The sequence below is a fragment of the Falco biarmicus genome, chromosome Z (genome assembly GCF_023638135.1).
Source record: "Falco biarmicus isolate bFalBia1 chromosome Z, bFalBia1.pri, whole genome shotgun sequence".
NCBI lineage: Eukaryota > Metazoa > Chordata > Aves > Falconiformes > Falconidae > Falco > Falco biarmicus.
This window is the reverse complement of record NC_079311.1, coordinates 8,004,052-8,022,951: the sequence shown is the minus strand read 5'-3', so window position 1 is coordinate 8,022,951 and position 18,900 is coordinate 8,004,052. Positions and strand designations below refer to the sequence as shown.

The 18,900-nt window shown below is 49.1% G+C and overlaps 2 protein-coding genes and 1 long non-coding RNA gene across 3 annotated transcripts in view; 1 reads left to right on the top strand and 2 right to left on the bottom strand.

Annotated features, from left to right (window-relative positions):
• Window positions 1-4,577: 4,577 nt before the first annotated feature.
• LOC130142966 (glutaredoxin-1-like) lies at window positions 4,578-8,223 on the bottom strand. The gene is made up of 2 exons (XM_056325477.1): window positions 7,960-8,223; window positions 4,578-4,693 (listed from the first exon to the last, which is right to left on the bottom strand). The coding sequence occupies exons 1-2, from the start codon at window positions 8,152-8,154 to the stop codon at window positions 4,586-4,588; spliced, it is 303 nt and encodes a 100-aa protein (XP_056181452.1). The 5' UTR covers window positions 8,155-8,223; the 3' UTR covers window positions 4,578-4,585.
• A 5,293-nt stretch (window positions 8,224-13,516) lies between these two features.
• LOC130143007 (uncharacterized) lies at window positions 13,517-17,841 on the top strand. Its single transcript, XR_008819608.1, has 3 exons — window positions 13,517-13,654; window positions 15,339-15,453; window positions 16,010-17,841. It is a non-coding gene; the product is annotated as an uncharacterized LOC130143007 (long non-coding RNA).
• The window catches only part of RHOBTB3 (Rho related BTB domain containing 3), a 29,252-nt gene continuing 23,999 nt past the window's right edge, over window positions 13,648-18,900 (bottom strand). Inside the window, exons 11-12 of the mRNA XM_056325538.1 lie at window positions 17,946-18,042; window positions 13,648-15,053 (exon numbers count right to left, since the gene is read on the bottom strand). Coding sequence (XP_056181513.1) covers window positions 14,938-15,053; window positions 17,946-18,042 — 213 coding nt within the window. The 3' untranslated portion in view covers window positions 13,648-14,937. The remainder of the gene's footprint in view (window positions 15,054-17,945; window positions 18,043-18,900) is intronic.

The window sequence follows — 18,900 nt, the reverse complement described above, 5'->3', positions numbered from 1 at the left end:
TGGATAATCATGTGTTCACCCTATTGAAGGGGCATGTTCAAACACACTGTTCTTGGAACTAGCCAGTCTTTCACATTTGCCAGGCTAATTAATGTTGACTTTAAAACAAACTATACAAAGTTAATTACAGTTAATCTTGTTGCAGGGCAAAGCAATCTGTATGAAGATTACAGAGGGATTTTTTGCCTTTTCCCCTTCAGGATTCACCACCCAGAGCATCGTGTTCTGTGACACTAATACCAAACTGCAGCTACCAGAAGCAATGGTTTCTGGGCAAATTCAGCACTGTACACACCTTGCAATTTAATACTGAATAAAAAGATGAGATGAAGTATCAGTAAAGTGACTCTTGCTTTTCTTAATTTGAGGGACACAAATGCTGTGCGATAACTACACTCAGCAGGCACTCTGGGATGTGTTCTGTTTTTTTCCATAACACTAAATCAAAACCTGTCCACCTAAAGGAAGAGGATTCATTTTCTATCTCTTTACCTCTAGCTGAACTTCCCTGAAATTGCCCTTCCTACCACTAAAACTTCAGATCAGAGACACTGTGAGTCTCTGTTGCTTCTCATTCCCTGCTCTGCTTCTTCGCCCTCTCCTTCAGCCCTTATAGACACCAAACACTATATGCCATTCCTTCCTTTTTCTCAGTCTGCTGGAGGCTTTTTGCATTCTTCCTCTATTTTTCCTTCTGTATTTTCTCTCCATGCTGCCTCTTTTTTTCTGGTGAGCCACATCAATTCCCAGTTTCCTTTCAAACCTCTCTTCTAGCAGCAGAGGGTAACACTCAGTAAATACACCCCACACACCTTTTCACCTTGCTTCTCATTTCATTTGGCATCTGTCCATGTCCAGCCCTGTCACCAACACCCTTTTGTCCATCACCAAAGGGCGCCCCTGCCCCACTGCCCAGCCTGCAGAGAGCAGCCCCTGGACCTGCCCTCAAACCTCCCCAGCAGCCTGGCCGGCCCCGGCTGCGGGAGCACCAGTCACTGCCGAGGGAGCTAAGGGTGATGCAGCAAGGTAAGCCTGAGAGAATTTGGGTTATTTTAAATTAAGAGAGTGGTGCAGGTGAAAGTAATTGCTCTAGAAGTTGCACACTGTACACATCTGGTCTAGGGAGTTTTCCTGCCACAAGCTTCCAAATATTCGGATTTTTCTGGAGTTACTTTCAGCATGACGCACATCTCCCTCCTACATCACCCAGAGCTAAATTCCCAGGCTTTTTTACGGACCTAAAGTAGCGAGGGCACCCTGCTACTTCTCCAAAGGCATTGGACATAGCTGCCCTGTGTAATTGCTCAGGCTCAACTCACCTTGTTCTTGCTGAGCAGTAAGGACTATCAAGAGCTGAGGGGACACAGATTAGCTGCTCTTTGCTGCTTCACTAACAACAGAAGTTATGCAAAGCACTACCTAAGAAAATTTCAACAGCAGCCTGACCTATCATTGTTTCTGGAGAGTAATAGGTTTAATCTTTGTGATTAGGTTTTATACTCTTCACCCAGTGGCAATTTCAGTTTCATAAATGCACTGGAAGCAATGAGTTCTGCTTGAGAACAGCTACAAAACAGTGTGCCATGCAATCTAGCAAATGTCTGCGTTGAACTTCTCATATTTACGTACTGCTCTTTGCCTGGGAGAGGGCTAAGAGAGGCTGTAAAAACAGGAATCTGCAGAAATTTGTGCAAGTCAGCTGAAGATATCTTGGACTTGCTGAAGTACAAGATTGCTGTTCTGCCAAGAGGGATAGGACTTTAAATGTGCCATGAAGTAAGCTTTTAGCTTTCCCATTCCTTTCCAAGCAAGGGAGAAAGCCTGTGCTTGCTCTCTTTCCCTCCTGATGAGGGTAAGGGAGACCAGCAACCCCAGCCAGCGTCACTGCGTCGCTGGGGAGTTGTATGGCAGGAGGAGGTTGCACAGCTCCTTTCCAGGCTGGTGGTGGTGGGGCAGCTCGTGCTGCTCACCCCAGCTGCACTGTGGGAGAGGGGGACCCTGCTCGAGGGTGGTTTTGTCAAGGATGGGGTGTCAAGGGGCTGTGCCGGCATGGTAACCCCAAAGCTGGGCTGGGCTCTTCCCCTTAGGCTTTGTCTGCCCAGCAAAGCCTAGATGTTAAACGGTTTATTAAAAATCAAAGAAGTTTCAGGCTTTAAAAAAACAACAACCTGTGGAATCAGGTTGTAATTGAACTTAAAAAAAAAAGAACCACCAAAATAAAAAAAAAAACAACCAACCAAAAAAACAGAAACCCAAGAAAGAAAGGGAAAGAATATTTTTCTGTTAAAAAAAAATGGGGGGAAATAAAGTATGAGAGAACTAGAAGTAAGAATAATACCGGGGGTGTGTGTGGGGTGTGTGTGGGGGGGGTGTGTGGTGGTGGTTATCCTTGGGTTTTTTTGCTTTCTCATCCAGTTGACACAGTCTTTAAACTTTTGTAGTGTTATTTTATTGTCAAGTATTTAGAGCAGCTCTTCACGCCGTTTGCCTTGGGAGCAGCTGTGCTGTGCCTTTCCCGTAAATCCATTTCCTGACACAGCACTATTTACTTTAGGTCTGAACCCTGCCTGTGCTGCCTCGGAGGGGTTCTGCAGCCAGCAACCTCTTCAGCTGGCTGCTTGGCTCCAGCATTTTCTGTCCCCAACAGCTCTTCCCTCAGTGTGATTACAGGGGAAAATGAAAAACCTGTATTGTTTCCTGGCAGCAGCTGCCTTGTAATGAAATCTTTGCTGAAAAAGTGCTGCCAGGGCAAAGCATCATGACCTGGCCATGAGACATCAGCCAAAAGCTTGTGGGTCATGAGAGCAGCGGATGCGTGCACGGGCTGCGGGAGCTGCACTGCAGCAGACGGGCGTTACAGCAGTCTGTGCGTGCCACAGACTCAGACCATCGGAATTACATTAGTTACAGGACATGGAAAACATCAAGAACTTTCAGATGGTCGCTTGGGAGAGACAGTGAGGAAAAAGACCATGGGGAGAAAAGAGACATTCAGGATGAGTGCATGAATGGGTCTGTACGAAAAAGAAACACAACAGTGAGTGCAGTCGCTTAGAGCAAGCCTATTTTATTGGGCTGAATCAGATCATGTTCTCGACTATGTTCCAGAGCTACAGAAAGGTTGAAGGGATTTTAACGTGTTGAAGCACTGACTGATGAAAGGAAATGGAGCTGCATTCACCAGAAAGGTGCGTTTGGTCCCGCAGAAGGAAGTTGGCAAGAATTTGCAGCGAGAGGCGTGCATGTTGACATGAGGAGGCCGCAGCTCGTGGCTATCTTTCTCCTGGAAGCAAAAACAGCAGACGTGAAGAGTAGAGACCAGCGCTCATAGGAACTATTCAATTAATACCATACCATTCCAGAACAGGCTTGGGAGACCTTTTAAATGGTGCTTTAACATCGGTATCCATACTTCTATGTTTCACCTGCATACAGATAGCCATGTGTGCCTGTACACATGCACGCAGGTTTTGTTCATGTACACACACATTATATATATTACACACCTTGTAAGTCCAGCCGTCTTTGCTAACATCATCTTACCAAACTAGTAAGTTTGATGCAGTGTGGAAAACATATTGAGCCACCTGAGTGCTTGTGTGTTTGACTCGAGCTGCTGTCTCAGTTCCAAGCTCCTTACTGCGTAGCACCCACAGCGGTTCCCTCTGCGTGCTCACACCCACAAACACACCCGTGTCTGTGTGTACGCTTAGCTGCACCTGAGCTTCTGAGGAAGTGGAATATAAGCTTACAGCAATGTTCTCCGTGCTACAGTGGGTTGCTGAAGGCACATTTGGTGAGTGAAAGCAAGGGACCCCAGTGTGTATCTGTCTCTCTCTGCGTGCTGTAGAGGAGCACCCAGGAATTCTCTTCCTGCACAGGGAGTAACGCAGCCTGCGCATTTACAGGTACTTGGCTGTCACCCTGAGCACGAGCCGTTTCCTTTGCCATGTTCCTAAAAGCTCACTGGCAGCCCACTCCCACCCGTGCCCCGCACAAGCACAGCGGTGGCACGCATCACAAACAGCTGAGTGTCCCTAAACCACTGGCTGTATTAGGACCCACCGTCCACCTCCTTTCTGCAGGGCTCACTATGGTGGTGCCATGATGTGCCCGAGGCTTGTTGCCCTTCTTCTGCCAGGCAAGAGGGCAGACCTCTGCTTTGGGCCTGGCAAGCTCATTCCTGGGGCTTTCTGGTACAGGGCGAGGAGAGATTTCAGATTAAACTCTTAGGGGTCCTCACGTTCCGCAATGCCTGTCAAACACGTGAAAGGAGCAGACCTGTGACGAGACACCGGCACTTCTGGATATCGTGTGGTTCAGATGGTGCGAGGTCTCCTCCCCTCACCGGCAGGAGCTCACAGAGCCAAGGTCACGTGTGTCTGTCGGGGCTCGCTTGAGCCATTAGTCAACGGCCGGAATGGCTTCACAATGAATTTTTTCATGGCAGGTTTGCAAATTACTCCTACTGGCACACAACACCCCTCCGTCAAGTCATGCTTCACTCTTAGAAATACTCCAATTTCTCTATAGGAGTGAAAAATCATTGCTGCTGGCCAGAGACCTCCCCGGACTTACCCTCCAGCTACATCAGGATGCCCATCTGCTGCAGCGCGGTGGGGAGCTGGCACTCCATGTTCTGCAGGTCGCTCAGCCCTCCGAGGCAGTGTCTCCCGAGGAACACGTGAGGGCCCTGGCAGAGAACAAGCCGCGGGCTGATCAGCGGGGCTGGGGCGCTGGAGGCAAAGGGGGGGCAGGGGGCTTGTGCGGCGAGCAGGCTTTGCACCGGGGGGACCGCGACTCGCACGCTCCTCTTCTCACCCCCAGCGCCCCGTCTGCCTGAAGATCTGCTGCTAGGAAGGCAGGGTGGGGGCACACGTGCACCTGAGAGAGCTGCAGGAGGAAAAATCCTCGCTCCAGGATAGCGCAGGGTGTGCTCCAAACACACAATCCCAGAGCAGCGAGCGAGCAGCCCCGAGTGCCGAGACCTGCGGCGGGTACTGGCCGTGCCTGTGCCCACGGCAGGATCTGCAAGTGCCGAGGAGTCCCACCGCCCTCCAGAGCACCCCCCAGGCACGTGGGGCTGCTGGTGGGATGTGCTGCTGGGTGGGATGTGCTGCTGGGTGGGCTGTGCTGCTGGGTGGGACGCGATGCTGGGTGGGATGCGCTGCCGGTTGGGATGTGCTGCTGGGTGGGATGTGCTGCTGGGTGGGATGCACTGCCGGGTGGGATGCGCTGCTGGGTGGGATATGCTGCCGGGTGGGATGCGCTGCCGGGTGGGATGCGCTGCCGGGTGGGATGTGCTGCCGGGTGGGATGTGCTGCCGGGTGGGACGCGCTGCTGGGTGGGACGCGCTGCCGGGTGGGACGTGCTGCCGGCTGGGATGTGCTGCCGGCTGGGATGTGCTGCCGGGTGGGATGTGCTGCCGGGTGGGATGTGCTGCTGGGTGGGATGCGCTGCCGGGTGGGATGCTTTGATGGGTGGGATGCGCTGCCGGGTGGGATGCTTTGCTGGGTGGGATGCTCTGCTGGGTGGGATGCTCTGCTGGGTGGGATGCACTGCTGGGTGGGATGCACTACTGAGTGGGATGTTCTGCTGGGTAGATTTGCTGCTGGCTGTCTGATGGCCACCATTGCTGTCAAAGTCAGTGGGCACAGCACATGTGCCTTTCCAGCACAAGCTTTTCTCCACGTAGCCCTTTCTCTGGCCTTCTGTCTCCCTCCTGCTCCACAGCCCTGACTGACATGTGTTTTCCTGCCTACGATGGTCCCTTTTCCTGCCCATCTCACATCGTCGCCTGGGTGCAAGATGAGCGGCAATCAGTGCTGAGAGCCATTTAAAAAACGCCAAAACACAGGAGAAAAAAACCCTCTCCCAAAGACCAGGAGCAACTTCTGACCCTCAGCATTTGAGGCTTCCTCAAGACAGGCCTGTGCCACTCTCCGCAGGGGGAAGTGAGAATCACTGTCGAGCTGGGAGCAAGCAGCCCAAGCTAAAGCCAGGGAAGATAAAATGAATGCAGCAGAGGCAGAAGTGAAATTACTGAGATGGTTTCAGCTCAAGGAGTTAAGGCTGAGGCCGTGGGAAGAACAGGCCTAAAATACTAAGGGGAAAAGCGAGCAGCGTGAAGACGGCAGCTGGGCCAGCCCTCTGCCCTGCTCCTGCGCAGCCACGGTCAGGTCGGGCTCTGGGAGCACGGCAGCCAGACCTGAGTAGGGACCCCTGCCCCAGGAGCTGCCCACTGCCCTCCCTGGAGCCCTGCGAGCGCGCAGCAGTGCCCGTCATGGGCTCCCGTCACTGGCACGACACGTACCCTGCCCGCGGGCGGGCTGGCGATGGCAGCCCAGGGCACACCAGCAGCACTTGCGTTACCCTCCCCCTTTCTCTGGTGGCACGTGGGATGTGTGAGGAGCAGCCTGGGATGTGAATGGGATCACCAAGTTCAGGCTGGACGGGTGTCTAAGCAACCTGACCTTGCTCAGGTGTCCCTGCTCAGTGCAGGGGGTCAAGCTGGTCAGCCGCGGGAACCCAAACCATCTGGTGATCCTGTAGTCACCACGCCAGAAGCCATAATGACCTTGCCCACCTCCCCTGCACCAGCCACAACTGGGCTGTGGGGCTGGGTGCAGCCCCCTTCAGAGGGCCTGGCCCATGGTGGACCAGCAAAGGCTCCTCGTTGCCTCCCCTCTGGCCGTGCAGGATCTGTTCTGGGCTGTCTCTTCGCAGCGGGGATGGATCCATGCATGCCAGGTGCTGCCCTCCCCGTGTTCCCACACCGAGGGGAATAAGGTCCTCGCTGCCACCCTCGGAGGCTGAAATGGAGCCAGCAGGGTCAGCCACCAGCCAGGCAAGTGCTTGGCGCTCAGAGCAAGGGCTTTAGAGGAGATGCGTGCAGCAGCATCACTTTGCCACCACCTGCACGGGCCAAGCACAGGGACACTGTCTATCAGGGCCAGTCAGCAGCCCCCTGCTGTGCTGAAAGCAGAAGCAACTGCCTGGATTTTCCCTGGGCCGAGCCCAGCAACACATCTGAGCGTGCAGCCAGCACAGGAGAAATCCCCCCGAAACCCGGGCGGCAAGAAGAGCGGGTCCTCTGCGTCTGCCCTCTGCCTCCCTGCAGGGAACCTGCTGGAGCTGGACTTTGGTATCACGAAGGTAGAGCGGGGAGGGAAAACAAAAAGCACATTCCTTACCTGTAAGGAGGGCTGAAGGGTGAACTGCCTGCCAAAGAAGTTACCTCCTGAAGGTCAGGCACAAAACCTCCCTCCCCAAGACAGACCAAATTATTTCATTAAGATTCAAAAGGAACAGCTGCTAGATTTTGTAAGCGTGGCACCTGCTTTACAGCTGGCTGCCAGGATGCAGTTTGAAATGCTTTTTCTGCCTCGTGCCAGAGGGCAAAGTCCAAATTCAGGCAACTCACAGCTCTGTGTTCATGGTCCTCTGCAAATCCATGCTGCCTCAGGCAGCGTCACAGCAAGATCTTTGAAGGACCCTCAGAGCAGACACCTGGCAACAAGCAAGTACCCCTCTCCACCAGCCCTTCTTTCGCCTTCAGGACCACAGGCCAAGCCTTAGCATCAGGCTTCTCCCATGCTGCCATGCACTACAACCCCAAAGGGGCTGGGAGGAGATGTACCGTGTCCCGGGAAGTGCTGCAGCCCCAGGAGCAGCTGGCAGTGAGCAAAGCTCTGTACCCCACGTCCCCACGATGGGAAGCAGCCTGCATGCCTCAGGGCGCAGCCAGGTCCCTGTGGTGGCTGCGACCATGGGAAAAGCGGAGTCACCAAAACAAGGAGAGTTTTTACAAATGAGAAAGGGGTGTGCTTCTCCCAGAGATCTGGCACAGAAAGGAGCAGGGAAAGAGACCTCGCTTTGGCCGCTGCAACAGCTGGCCAGGTTATGGGGCAGCTGGGGCAACGGATCGGCACATTCTGAAACACAACTGCGAGCACTTACGTTTCTTTGTCCCGTTATTTTCTGCAAGTAGTCCTGGACATCTGTCAACCCGGTGATATCAAACTCTTGCAGGCCTCCAGGAGCGATGTTGTATTTCTTCAACATCTCAATGGCATTTCTGCAGTAAGGGCAGCCTGCCTTGGTGAACAGAGTCACACTGTTATCCTTGAGTTTGCTGTTCACAAACCTATCCATGACGTTGTTTCAAGACGAGCGGGAGTGCTGCCCCTCCCCAGTGAGTTCACAGGCACATGGGACAGCGGCAATCTCAGTCCAAGCCATTTATGAGCTGCACAGTGCCTTCCTCCCTGGAAACTCCTCCCCAGGACGATGTAATCTCTCCACCCGTCCCAGCTTTTTAAAGCAGCAATACTTCCACTTTCTGCCCGTTTTCACAGAAAATCCCGACTGCTGAACAGTAGAACAGCCGGAGGACACGCAGCTGTTGGGTGTTATTTCAATGCACACGCTGTGGTACAAGGGCTGCGGGAGCTGCTCGTGACCTGATGCTCTGGTTGAGGCTGAATTCCTGCTGCTGCCTCTCCCCCCTCACGCAGGTTTGGTTATGCCTGCTCTGCCGCTCACCTCACCTGCTGCAGGATGCTAAACCCGCTTGGGGGGGACAGCACCCGCATCAGGAAACCTGCATCCATCCTTTCACCGTACAGTCTTCCCACCCGAGAAGTGAGGGGGAAAAAATACCGGTTTGTGTGTACGTATTGCTACCTGCAGACCTTCTGTAATGGGTGGGATTCCCTGCCTACAGGCTCCAAAAGTGCCTACAGGGCTTGTCAGCCCTGCTTTGGTTCCCAAATGGTCTGTGTTTTACCCCAGACATGAACAAGGAACTAAAAGCGTTCAAAGAACCAGTTCTGCAACTGAAAACAAGTCCAGATCTGTCACTTTATCAGACCTCTGCTGAAAATCTGTTTAGGGAAAACATTAATGGAATCAAGAAGATCCAACACACATATTGTATGAGGCAACTAAGTACAATTTTGTCACCTTGGCAGAGGGAAAAACCTTAAGACTGTGGTCCTTTATAGGTTTACCGCTGTACAAGACACAGATGGGTAGCCAGCCTGCAGGGCTTGGTCACAGCACTGCTTGAGGACAGGGGTGGTAAAGAGCCCTGCGCAGCCCATCGTGCACCGCTGGGCAGGTGCAGTCTAATATTTGCTCAGCTTTTGCTAAACCGCTCAGCCCTGCTCCACATTCTTTTGAGCTAATTTGGGTTAATGTACCCCAATAGAGAGTCTCCCGAGGAACACGTGAGGGCCCTGGCAGAGAACAAGCCGCGGGCTGATCAGCGGGGCTGGGGCGCTGGAGGCAAAGGGGGGGCAGGGGGCTTGTGCGGCGAGCAGGCTTTGCACCGGGGGGACCGCGACTCGCACGCTCCTCTTCTCACCCCCAGCGCCCCGTCTGCCTGAAGATCTGCTGCTAGGAAGGCAGGGTGGGGGCACACGTGCACCTGAGAGAGCTACAGGAGGAAAAATCCTCGCTCCAGGATAGCGCAGGGTGTGCTCCAAACACACAATCCCAGAGCAGCGAGCGAGCAGCCCCGAGTGCCGAGACCTGCGGCGGGTACTGGCCGTGCCTGTGCCCACGGCAGGTTCTGCAAGTGCCGAGGAGTCCCACCGCCCTCCAGAGCACCCCCCAGGCACGTGGGGCTGCTGGGTGGGCTGTGCTGCTGGGTGGGATGTGCTGCTGGTGGGCTGTGCTGCTGGGTGGGACGCGCTGCTGGGTGGGCTGTGCTGCTGGGTGGGACGCGATGCTGGGTGGGACGCGCTGCCGGTTGGGACGCGCTGCTGGGTGGGCTGTGCTGCTGGGTGGGACGCGATGCTGGGTGGGATGCGCTGCCGGTTGGGATGCGCTGCTGGGTGGGCTGTGCTGCTGGGTGGGACGCGATGCTGGGTGGGATGCGCTGCCGGTTGGGATGCGCTGCTGGGTGGGATGTGCTGCTGGGTGGGATGCACTGCCGGGTGGGATGCGCTGCTGGGTGGGATGTGCTGCTGGTGGGATGTGCTGCTGGGTGGGACGCGATGCTGGGTGGGATGCGCTGCCGGGTGGGATGTGCTGCTGGGTGGGATGCGCTGCTGGGTGGGATGCTTTGCTAGGTGGGATGCTCTGCTGGCTGGGATGTGCTGCCTGGTGGGATGCACTGCCGGGTGGGATGCTTTGCTGGGTGGGATGCACTGCTGGGTGGGATGCTTTGCTGGGTGGATATGCTACTGAGTGGGATGTGCTGCTGGGTGGGATGTGCTGCCGGCCACCTGGTAGCCACCGCTGTTGTCAGAGTCCCTTGGCACAGGACATGCACATTTCTGGCCAAGCCCTTCTCCATGTAGCCCTTTCTCTGGCCTTTTGACCTCCTCCTGCCCCACAGCCCTGACCAACGGGTGTTTTCCTGCTAGGAAGCTTCCTTTCCACATGTCTAGCCCTTTCTTTCACTTCCCCCATTGGGCATTGACTGAATTCCTCTCTCTGCAATGGCAGGTTCAGACCCTGCAATAGTACAGCAAATGGTGCCAGAAGGGGAAAAGTGCAGACCGAAATTTAAAAATAAAACCCAAAAGGAAACAGTCATGCCCTCTTCCATCCCTCCAGTGCTGGGAATTGCCTTCTCCTCTCCCTAAGTGACCTCTCTCGCTGGCAAACCTCACGCCGCTCCTCTTCAGCCTAGACATGGGCTTCCACTTTCCCTTCCCACTAATCCAACCAGTTCCCTCCTGCTGGGAAACGCGGTTCTGCTTTCCCTGTGCTGCTGCACTGACAAAGCTGGCCGCCCCCTCCCTCCCTCCCAAATCCCCCCACTGCCGGGTAAAGCCTTGTGCTGCCGGGATGCTGCTTGCAGTTCTCAGCACCTCTGCCTGGTCCCACGGACGCTCAGCTGTGGGGCTCTGCGGCTCCCCGAGCCCCGCAGGGACGGCCCCAGCCCCCCGCAGCACCTGGCAGAGCTCAGAGGTGGCACGGCGGGTCGGGGCTGGGGAAGGCGTCACTGGGTGACCAACGCTTCCCAAAGGGCTGCAGCCGCAGGGGCCGTGGGAAGAATCGTACAAGGTGTTTATTGGCAGCTGGTGCGGAGAAAGGGTCTGGGGGTGCTCCGGCAGCTCCGGCTGAGCCTCAGGGTGCTTGGGCATGGGGTGCTCCCCCCAGGAGCTGGGCAGTGTGCCTGGTGGGCACCTGGGATGTGCAAGGAGCAACCTGGGATGTGAATGGGATCACCAAGATGACCTTTATAAAGCTCTCTTCCAACTAAAAATATGATTTTATAATTCTAATAAATTGCCAAAAATAATTTCAGCCTGATTCTCCAATCCTCTAATGCCCATACGTAAATAATCACATGAGTGATTAGAGAAAATTTTTTATTTTGTAACAAAATTTTACATGTTCAATCACAAAAAGTTATAGATTTATTCAGGGTGTATTAAAGAAAAATACACAGGAGGTTCAGCACATGCCTTGTAAAATCACTTTTCTTCCTTCTAAGATTTTCATTTTAAATCAAATACTCAAGACCTAAAGGATGATAGCAGATTTTTTTTAACTATGGTATGGAAAGCATTATTAGTCCAGAAAGCTTTCTTTATTAGTCTCTATATAATAGTTGGTTCTAGCTTGGGAGAAGCATACACATATATCAGTACAGACAGAATTATACAGTGCAATCCATTATTCATATAATTGTCTACTAAAAGTGGATTTTGAGAGTTAGCTCTAATGAAGCACTTGGGAGTCAAAACCCCACTTAAACCAAGGTCTGAAACTGAAATCCCAAAAGGCACTGACCTGACTAAGGGCACTCAAATTCACCACCAGCTTCCTTCTTTGATCTCAATGCTGCTGATGCCTTGGGAGATCAGGAGATGCTGGGACCAGTGTAAGCCTTCCTCCTCAGACATTTTACTTTTCTCAAAATCTCTTGCTTAAATAACTTTTTTTCTCCAGCTGTTCTTGATTTCAACTTTATACCACAGTATAAAGTTCAGCAGTGGGTGGGGTGGGGTGGGGGTGGGTGGCATAGCATAGAAATTTTACTTTATACCACACAAAGATATTCATGAATACCAAACTCAGTACTGCCCAAATTCTTGACTATCCATGATGGATATGATCCCAAAGCCTCCACTAAAAAACATTACCAAAAGCAACCCACCAAGCATCGTGACCTACTTTCATTCACGTTTCTGAATGCTGAAGTATCAATTTTTTAAAATAGCTTTAAGATAAAGACATTTCTACAGAAAATCATCATACAAAATAAAAATAAGAATTTATAATAAGGATTCTTCAAAGAATTTGAATTTATCAGATGGTCTTTGTCTGCAAGGACAGCACATCTGCACCTGATCCAGGCAGCACTATGGGGATACTCAGTGAAATGGAAAGATGCTTTAATGTCTGAATAGTAGTATGGATTAATCTGTGGACAAACAATCAATGTTTTTACACTGCCTGGCTTCTTGGTATAAAACCTGTGGTTACCACTAACTAAAATACGTAATAGCAAAATATTTCTCTTAGTTGGATACAAAGTGTTTCTATTTTCATTAAGCCTATTTTTAAATGCCTATAAAAGACCTGCAGAAAGTTAAAAATAGCATTTTGTTATTGGTTATCTATACTTTAATTATTGGCAACAGACTAAATTCTAGCAAAAAAACTGAGAAAGCTTTCAAAGTTTTAAAATTTCAGGACTACATGCAATGCAGACAAACATTCACACAAGTTTGTAATTCATACTTTTGATAACTGAGCTGGCTGCTGGTAGAAGCACATGCTGCGACCGAGGATGCTGTCAGATGTCCAGGCAAGCTGTACTTCAGCTGTATGCTCATTTTTGTTCATGACTTTATGCCTCAAAAAACTGTAAGATTTATTTGTATCTAACCAGTTAACTTATAGTTAAAATTTTTAATTTCTACTATAAAGATAGGAAATTACCTTTTTTCACCTTTAATTTCCATACACATTACTTTCCTATTCATTTTTTTCTTTAACATTTTCAGTTTTCTTTAGTGATCTTGAAAAAGCAACATAATGTTCTATATGTCAGACTCCTTATATACGAGATGCAGGTAAGTATATCTCTTCTTTTAAAGAACTTTAGGAACTTCAGGTGAAAAGTAAAAAAAAAAAAAAAAAGAATCATCATTCTCACATAAAACAAACCTTCAAAATTTTGAGCCTGCAGCAGCCAGCTGAGTCACACGCTGGTTTGGTTGCTGTGGTTTTTTGGTTGTTTTGTGTGTGTGTGTGTGTGTCCCTGTCCAAAAACAGGAAAGGAAATACACTCTCAACCTCTGCAAAATACCACCAGAAAAAAAAAAAATCCCTATGACTCTAGTATTGAATTTGAAAATAGCAATTTGCCTATAAAGCTGTACTGAAATATAAAAGCCATTATTCTAAGCAAAAAACTATTCTGCTCCAGCAATTTGCTGTTCCACCTTGATCTCACAGCTGCAGTTTTCAGGTACATTTGAGATGGTCTGCTGTGGAGACTGGGGAAACACTACATCTTTTTCACTGCCTTTTCTTTGTCCTTTTAGGCTCAGACTACGTACAATAATTAAAGGCAGCTGGCAAAGCACAATCGAAAGTACAAGAATGATAATGAAGCATTTAGTTCCTTGACAAGATACCACTTGCAGAAAAGTACCTGTGCTCAGACAGATATCCTTACGTAAAGGTTGGGTTCATTTTGTCATTAATGTTACTACATACATGTAAATGCATAAATCAACATGAGTGATTTAGGTCAAGAAAATTCTCAATAGCATCTGCAAGGGTCATCCTAGTCATAGTATTTGGGATTTCTCTGTTATATCTGGGAAATAACCCACACAGCCAGGAGAGATGATCAGGTTTGTCTCACATGGTGTAGGTTATGAGCACATGATGATAACTGAGTTTAAACTGAGTCCCCACCGGGGAGGGTCGAGCTCAGAGGCCCGCCACAAAACCTGCCATTTGTCATATGGCTGGCTCAAGGGTCACCCCCACACACAACCAGCACATCTAACATGTCAGCTACCAGTGGAGACCCAGGATTATAAAGCCCACTTTTCACAGAAAAGTCACTAGTGCCAGCCACCTTTCTCCCACAAAACTGATGAAAAGCTGTCAGCCCTCTTCCCTTTCCTTCCAGCCCCTAGTAGTACCATATGGATATGCTTCCAGTGGACTTAGTTCTCCCTGACATTTTTTCTCATGGGGAAAAATTCAATATGATCACACTAGCAAAGGTGTTCTACAGATTATTAAAACAGACTTTCATCTCCTATATATACTGGGAGGAAAAATTATTTCCATTTTTAAATATTTGGTAGGCACTAGAGAATACAGTGATGCACAGGCATTCCTCTGGAATTAGAGTATCTACTCATATGACTCTAAGAGTCTCAATAAAAGGAACTACAGACCCACCTTAAAGTGGAAAATGAATAGTAACTAAAATCCTTAGTAAGCCTACCCTTTATTTTGCAAACCAACAGATGCTGCAGTGAACGTTTGCATTCTAAACTATTTGAAGAACTTAGAGGTTGGCTTCTCAGCTTCCCTGTACTGCCACTGTGCTCCTATCGTACACAGATCTACAAAAAAAATCTGTTTTCAACAGATGCCATTTTAACAGCCAAAAATAACCGTGAAAAGCAATAAAATAACCAATAAAGAAATCAGAAGCAGGAACAGATGACAGTCATGACACTGTCCTGTACTACATTTAATCCCCATCAGTGTGAAGTCCTTGTGCTTGAAATAAATCTTCATTATATATTTCTCAATGCTTTAAGGAAAAAAGTAGAGTCATTTATTATTAAAGCAAGGAACATTACTAAGTGCACTACAGTATGGCATACAGTGTTCCAGAGATCAGTGTCTGGTTTTGCTCTTGACATGATTTTTATACTCTGTGTAATTCCCAGTCTGAGACTTGGCAGTCGAGATGCGCTTCGTGTATGTCCAGTCTTCTCACATTACTGTGCAATGGCATTTCTGAGAGTGGACATAGTTCCTATAATCAGCCAGCTGCTTCAGATACAAATTGGAAGGCCATCTGTGCATCTCTACAAAATCGCGTTCCTCCACTAAAAAAAGCAGCAAAGGAATTAGATGTAATATCCAAACATAGAGCACAAGTGCACAGCCTGCAAAAACTCTTTTAGGATAGGTTAAGAAACATTAAAGATATAAACACAACTAGTAAAATGAAGACAAGTACTGTCCATTTTGCCTAGATCTTATTACAGCACAGACATAAATTACCACGACGCTCCCAGGCTATTAAATTAGCAGTAAGTTACATAATAAAATAAATAGTCATTAAAGAGAGCAGAGAGATTACCCTAAAGATGAATATTCTTTATCCTTAGAAGATAACCAGATGTGGTAATCAGCCATGAGGATTTTTCTATGCTGCAACACTATGAAGGAGGGTATCTCAATCCCTATGCCAGTAGTTTGTTCAAGATCATTACAAAAAGCAAGGTAAGGAAAGCAACTAAGAAATCAGCAAGATTTTATCTTTTATTGTATTTGGGTTTTGTCACTGGCAAAATCACGTAACAGGGGTTTTCTGCCGTATTATTCAGATGAATTCCCACTGCCTTTGCAGAAATATGCATTTTCAGTCCCCTCCCCCAGATTTTCCCAGGGCAGCCTGCAGCAGTGATTGCCCTTTAGGGCTCATCCAAGCCAGACAGAGACCAATGCACAGCAGAGAGACCAGCAGCGTGGGGACAGCTGAGGTCAGGGCGATTGCATTGATGATGGGCAGCAGGCAGTGCCTTCCTCCTTGCCCTGTGCAAAACACAGGGCTGCTTCTGAAGATTTCAGCTGTTGGAAAGCCTAGGCTGCCTCTGCTTCCCACTGCATGGCTCTCCCTGAGCCTGGAGGTGATGCTGTGACATGGTGTCCTGAGTAAATAGTTTCAACTACAGGTAACTGCTGCTGTCTGGGAAGTGTCATCCCATCCGCACGTGCCCAGAATGCCTGCACCCCATCCGCCCGTAGTTACTTATGCACTCCTGTTTCTTTCCTCCAGCTGTCTCTGTGCAAGTTTGATGCAGCAGAGCATGTCAACCCCTCCGTGAACCTTGTGGAAGGGACTCAGAGGAAGGAGAAAAGCAAAGGACAGGCTGCTGTGCGTGTGGACACCAAATCTCAAAGGCTACCACTCAATTGGCGTAGTACCCTTTTCCTCTGAGTCAACCCACATCTGCCTGGCTTCAAAACGTCCTGCCCGGTATCAGCCACCCACTGGAGACTTCAGAAATCTCATCCCACAGCCAACAACAGTATTGGTCTGCATCAGCCCTGGCTGCTCCACGAAAGGTGGAAGCATGCAGGAAAAGCCCAGGTGATGGCAGAGCAAACATTTGGTGTGGTGACACTGTACAGCTCATCCCTGAGGTACTCGGGCTCTGGCAGAGCACATGCTAACAGTTGCTGATGAGTGATGCTTATTAGAAGCATCACCTTCACCAGGTGATGCTTACCAGAAGCATCACTGCGTAAGTTTCACGACAGGCTCATACACAGCCTGATATCCATCAGGATAACTGCAACATGAGGACAGAAGCGCTATCACTGGTACGTTCCGCAGCAGAAAAAAAGATACTAATAAGCGATATTGGCAAATTGATATCCCACCAGTGAACTGGAAAATGGGTAAGTAAATGTGCCTAGATTGAGCCCTGCAGTGACCCTAAGTCAGAAGGGTCCCTGTGCTCTTCTGCATCACCCAGGGGAAGCCAGAGGCAGCTCCCACCTTCACCAAACACAGAGGACAACCTGATTCCTTCAGGTTCAGGGTGGTTAAAACTGAAGCCCTGTAGTGAGGAAGACACCACGCCCTGTCACCTGAACCAGCAGGAAGGGAAGCCAAGCAAGCCCACTGTGGACCAAACCCACCAGTGGGTGACACCTGTCAGTACAGATATGCATAGCAGATCTGGCTACACAACATGGACATTCAGAAGATGCGCAGATGCACCACTGGAAGACAAATTCCAGGTCCCAACAAAGCCGGGACGACCTAGCTCTCCTTCCTTTGTTCATAATGATTACAAAGTCTTCCACCATCACACATCCATACAGGCACCTTGCAAATGAGGAAAGCAGTCGTTTAATGTGCTTTGGACCAAACATCTCACTGATGAGAAAAATCCCCTTCTGGAATACACTGGCCCCATACCAATGATCTGAATACAAACCACAGGTCAAAGAGATGCACCCACCAAGATCATATCACAGAACCACAGAATCACAGGATGGTTTGGGTTGGAAGGAACCTTAAAGGGCACCTAGTTCCCACCTCCCCCTGCCATGGGTAGGGACACCTTCCGCTAGCCCAGGTCGCTCCAAGCCCCATCCAGCCTGGCCTTGAGCACTGCTGGAGCAGAGGCACCTTCATCAGGGTGATGAAAAATCCTGTAGGCAATGAGCAAAACTTTTTAGGGTTACATATCAGGAAACCAAATACCAGTTCCCTGGAAGAACCTGGTTTTATTTATTTGAGTGGACATTAGTTACTTGATTTCATGAGACCTGCTGGAGAAAACTGTAAGAATCCTATTTTCTTCAAAGAAAATCCCAACCCTTAACATGCAGGTATTGAAAGTGACTTATCACTTTGATTCAAATGTACGAACTACACAAAATTACGTACATAAGGTAGAGGGGTTGACATATGATGACCAGTCCCAGTTGATGCAGTTATCGGTGGGAACCTGGACATCAGTTCAGAAACCAAAAGACAGGGGGATGTGGTTGCTGGCTGTGCTGCTCTTCACGTGTCACAGGGTCCCACGGCAGAGCGGTGAGCCATCCAGCTCCAACAGACTCCCAACTGGACCAGACTGCATCTCCTAAAAGTCCTAATCACCTTCTCATGTTGAAGTACTTTTGTCCCGTACATTGCTTCTGATCTAAGCAAAACTGGAAAACATCTCTTGTTTTAAAATTAATTGATAAATTACCTGAGAGATCTTGAAATTCAGGCTTCTGACTGAAGATGAGGTAGTTAGTGGCAATAAAATGAAGAAGCCAAGTTGAAAGGCAATCAGAATTGTGAAACTGCAAGAAGAAAGGAAACACAAGCAACACTTAATGCCACAATGTCTAAAACACAACCATGCTTCGCTTGTCAAAATATGTCAGATTTCCACTGTCAACACAGCAGTTTAATAAATTAAGTTTTGACTGTAGGAGATAACAAAGGAAGAGTCATTGATGGAAATAAGCAAACAGATGGAGACCCAGTAACAAATGGTACAGCTCCCTCCCCCAGAGGTGTGACATGACCCCTAACTCCTTTGTTCATGAATCTTGGAAATTTTTGTCTTCTGCACAGAAACAGAACTTCAGAAAAAGGAAGGCAGGGAGTGCATCATGTTGGTTTTGTGGTCTCCTCTTTCTCCACAAAATCGTGTTTGTTTAAGACAATATCCTGCCTGAGACTTGTAAAAATTCAGGTTTTATTCTTCTCTTCTGTTTTTCCAAATCAGCCTTTACTGTCTCTCTTTCTTTAGCCCCTACACTTCTCTTTTTATGCTTTTCATGCATTTCACTCAACATTCCATCAGGTTAGATCGCCTTTGCGACTTGCTTATCATGCAGGTCTCTTTCTGATTAAAAGAGGAAGTAATGTACCTTCACTTGCCCCAAACACATCTTTTCTGGTTGAAGCTGCAGTTAAGCTGAATTACTGCAATGTGTCTTCAATGAAGGAAATGGTATAGAATATGGTACAACTGCACATTCTGCAATAAAAGGCTGAAGGCCTTTTTTTGGCCAGCCTTGTGCCACCAGCTATCCAACAGATTGTACATCAATGTTTCTCATTGGGAATGGAAAATATTGAGATCTTACAAATCTTAACAATTAAACAACCATCACTAACTAAAGTCAACATGTATATTCTTTGATATGCAC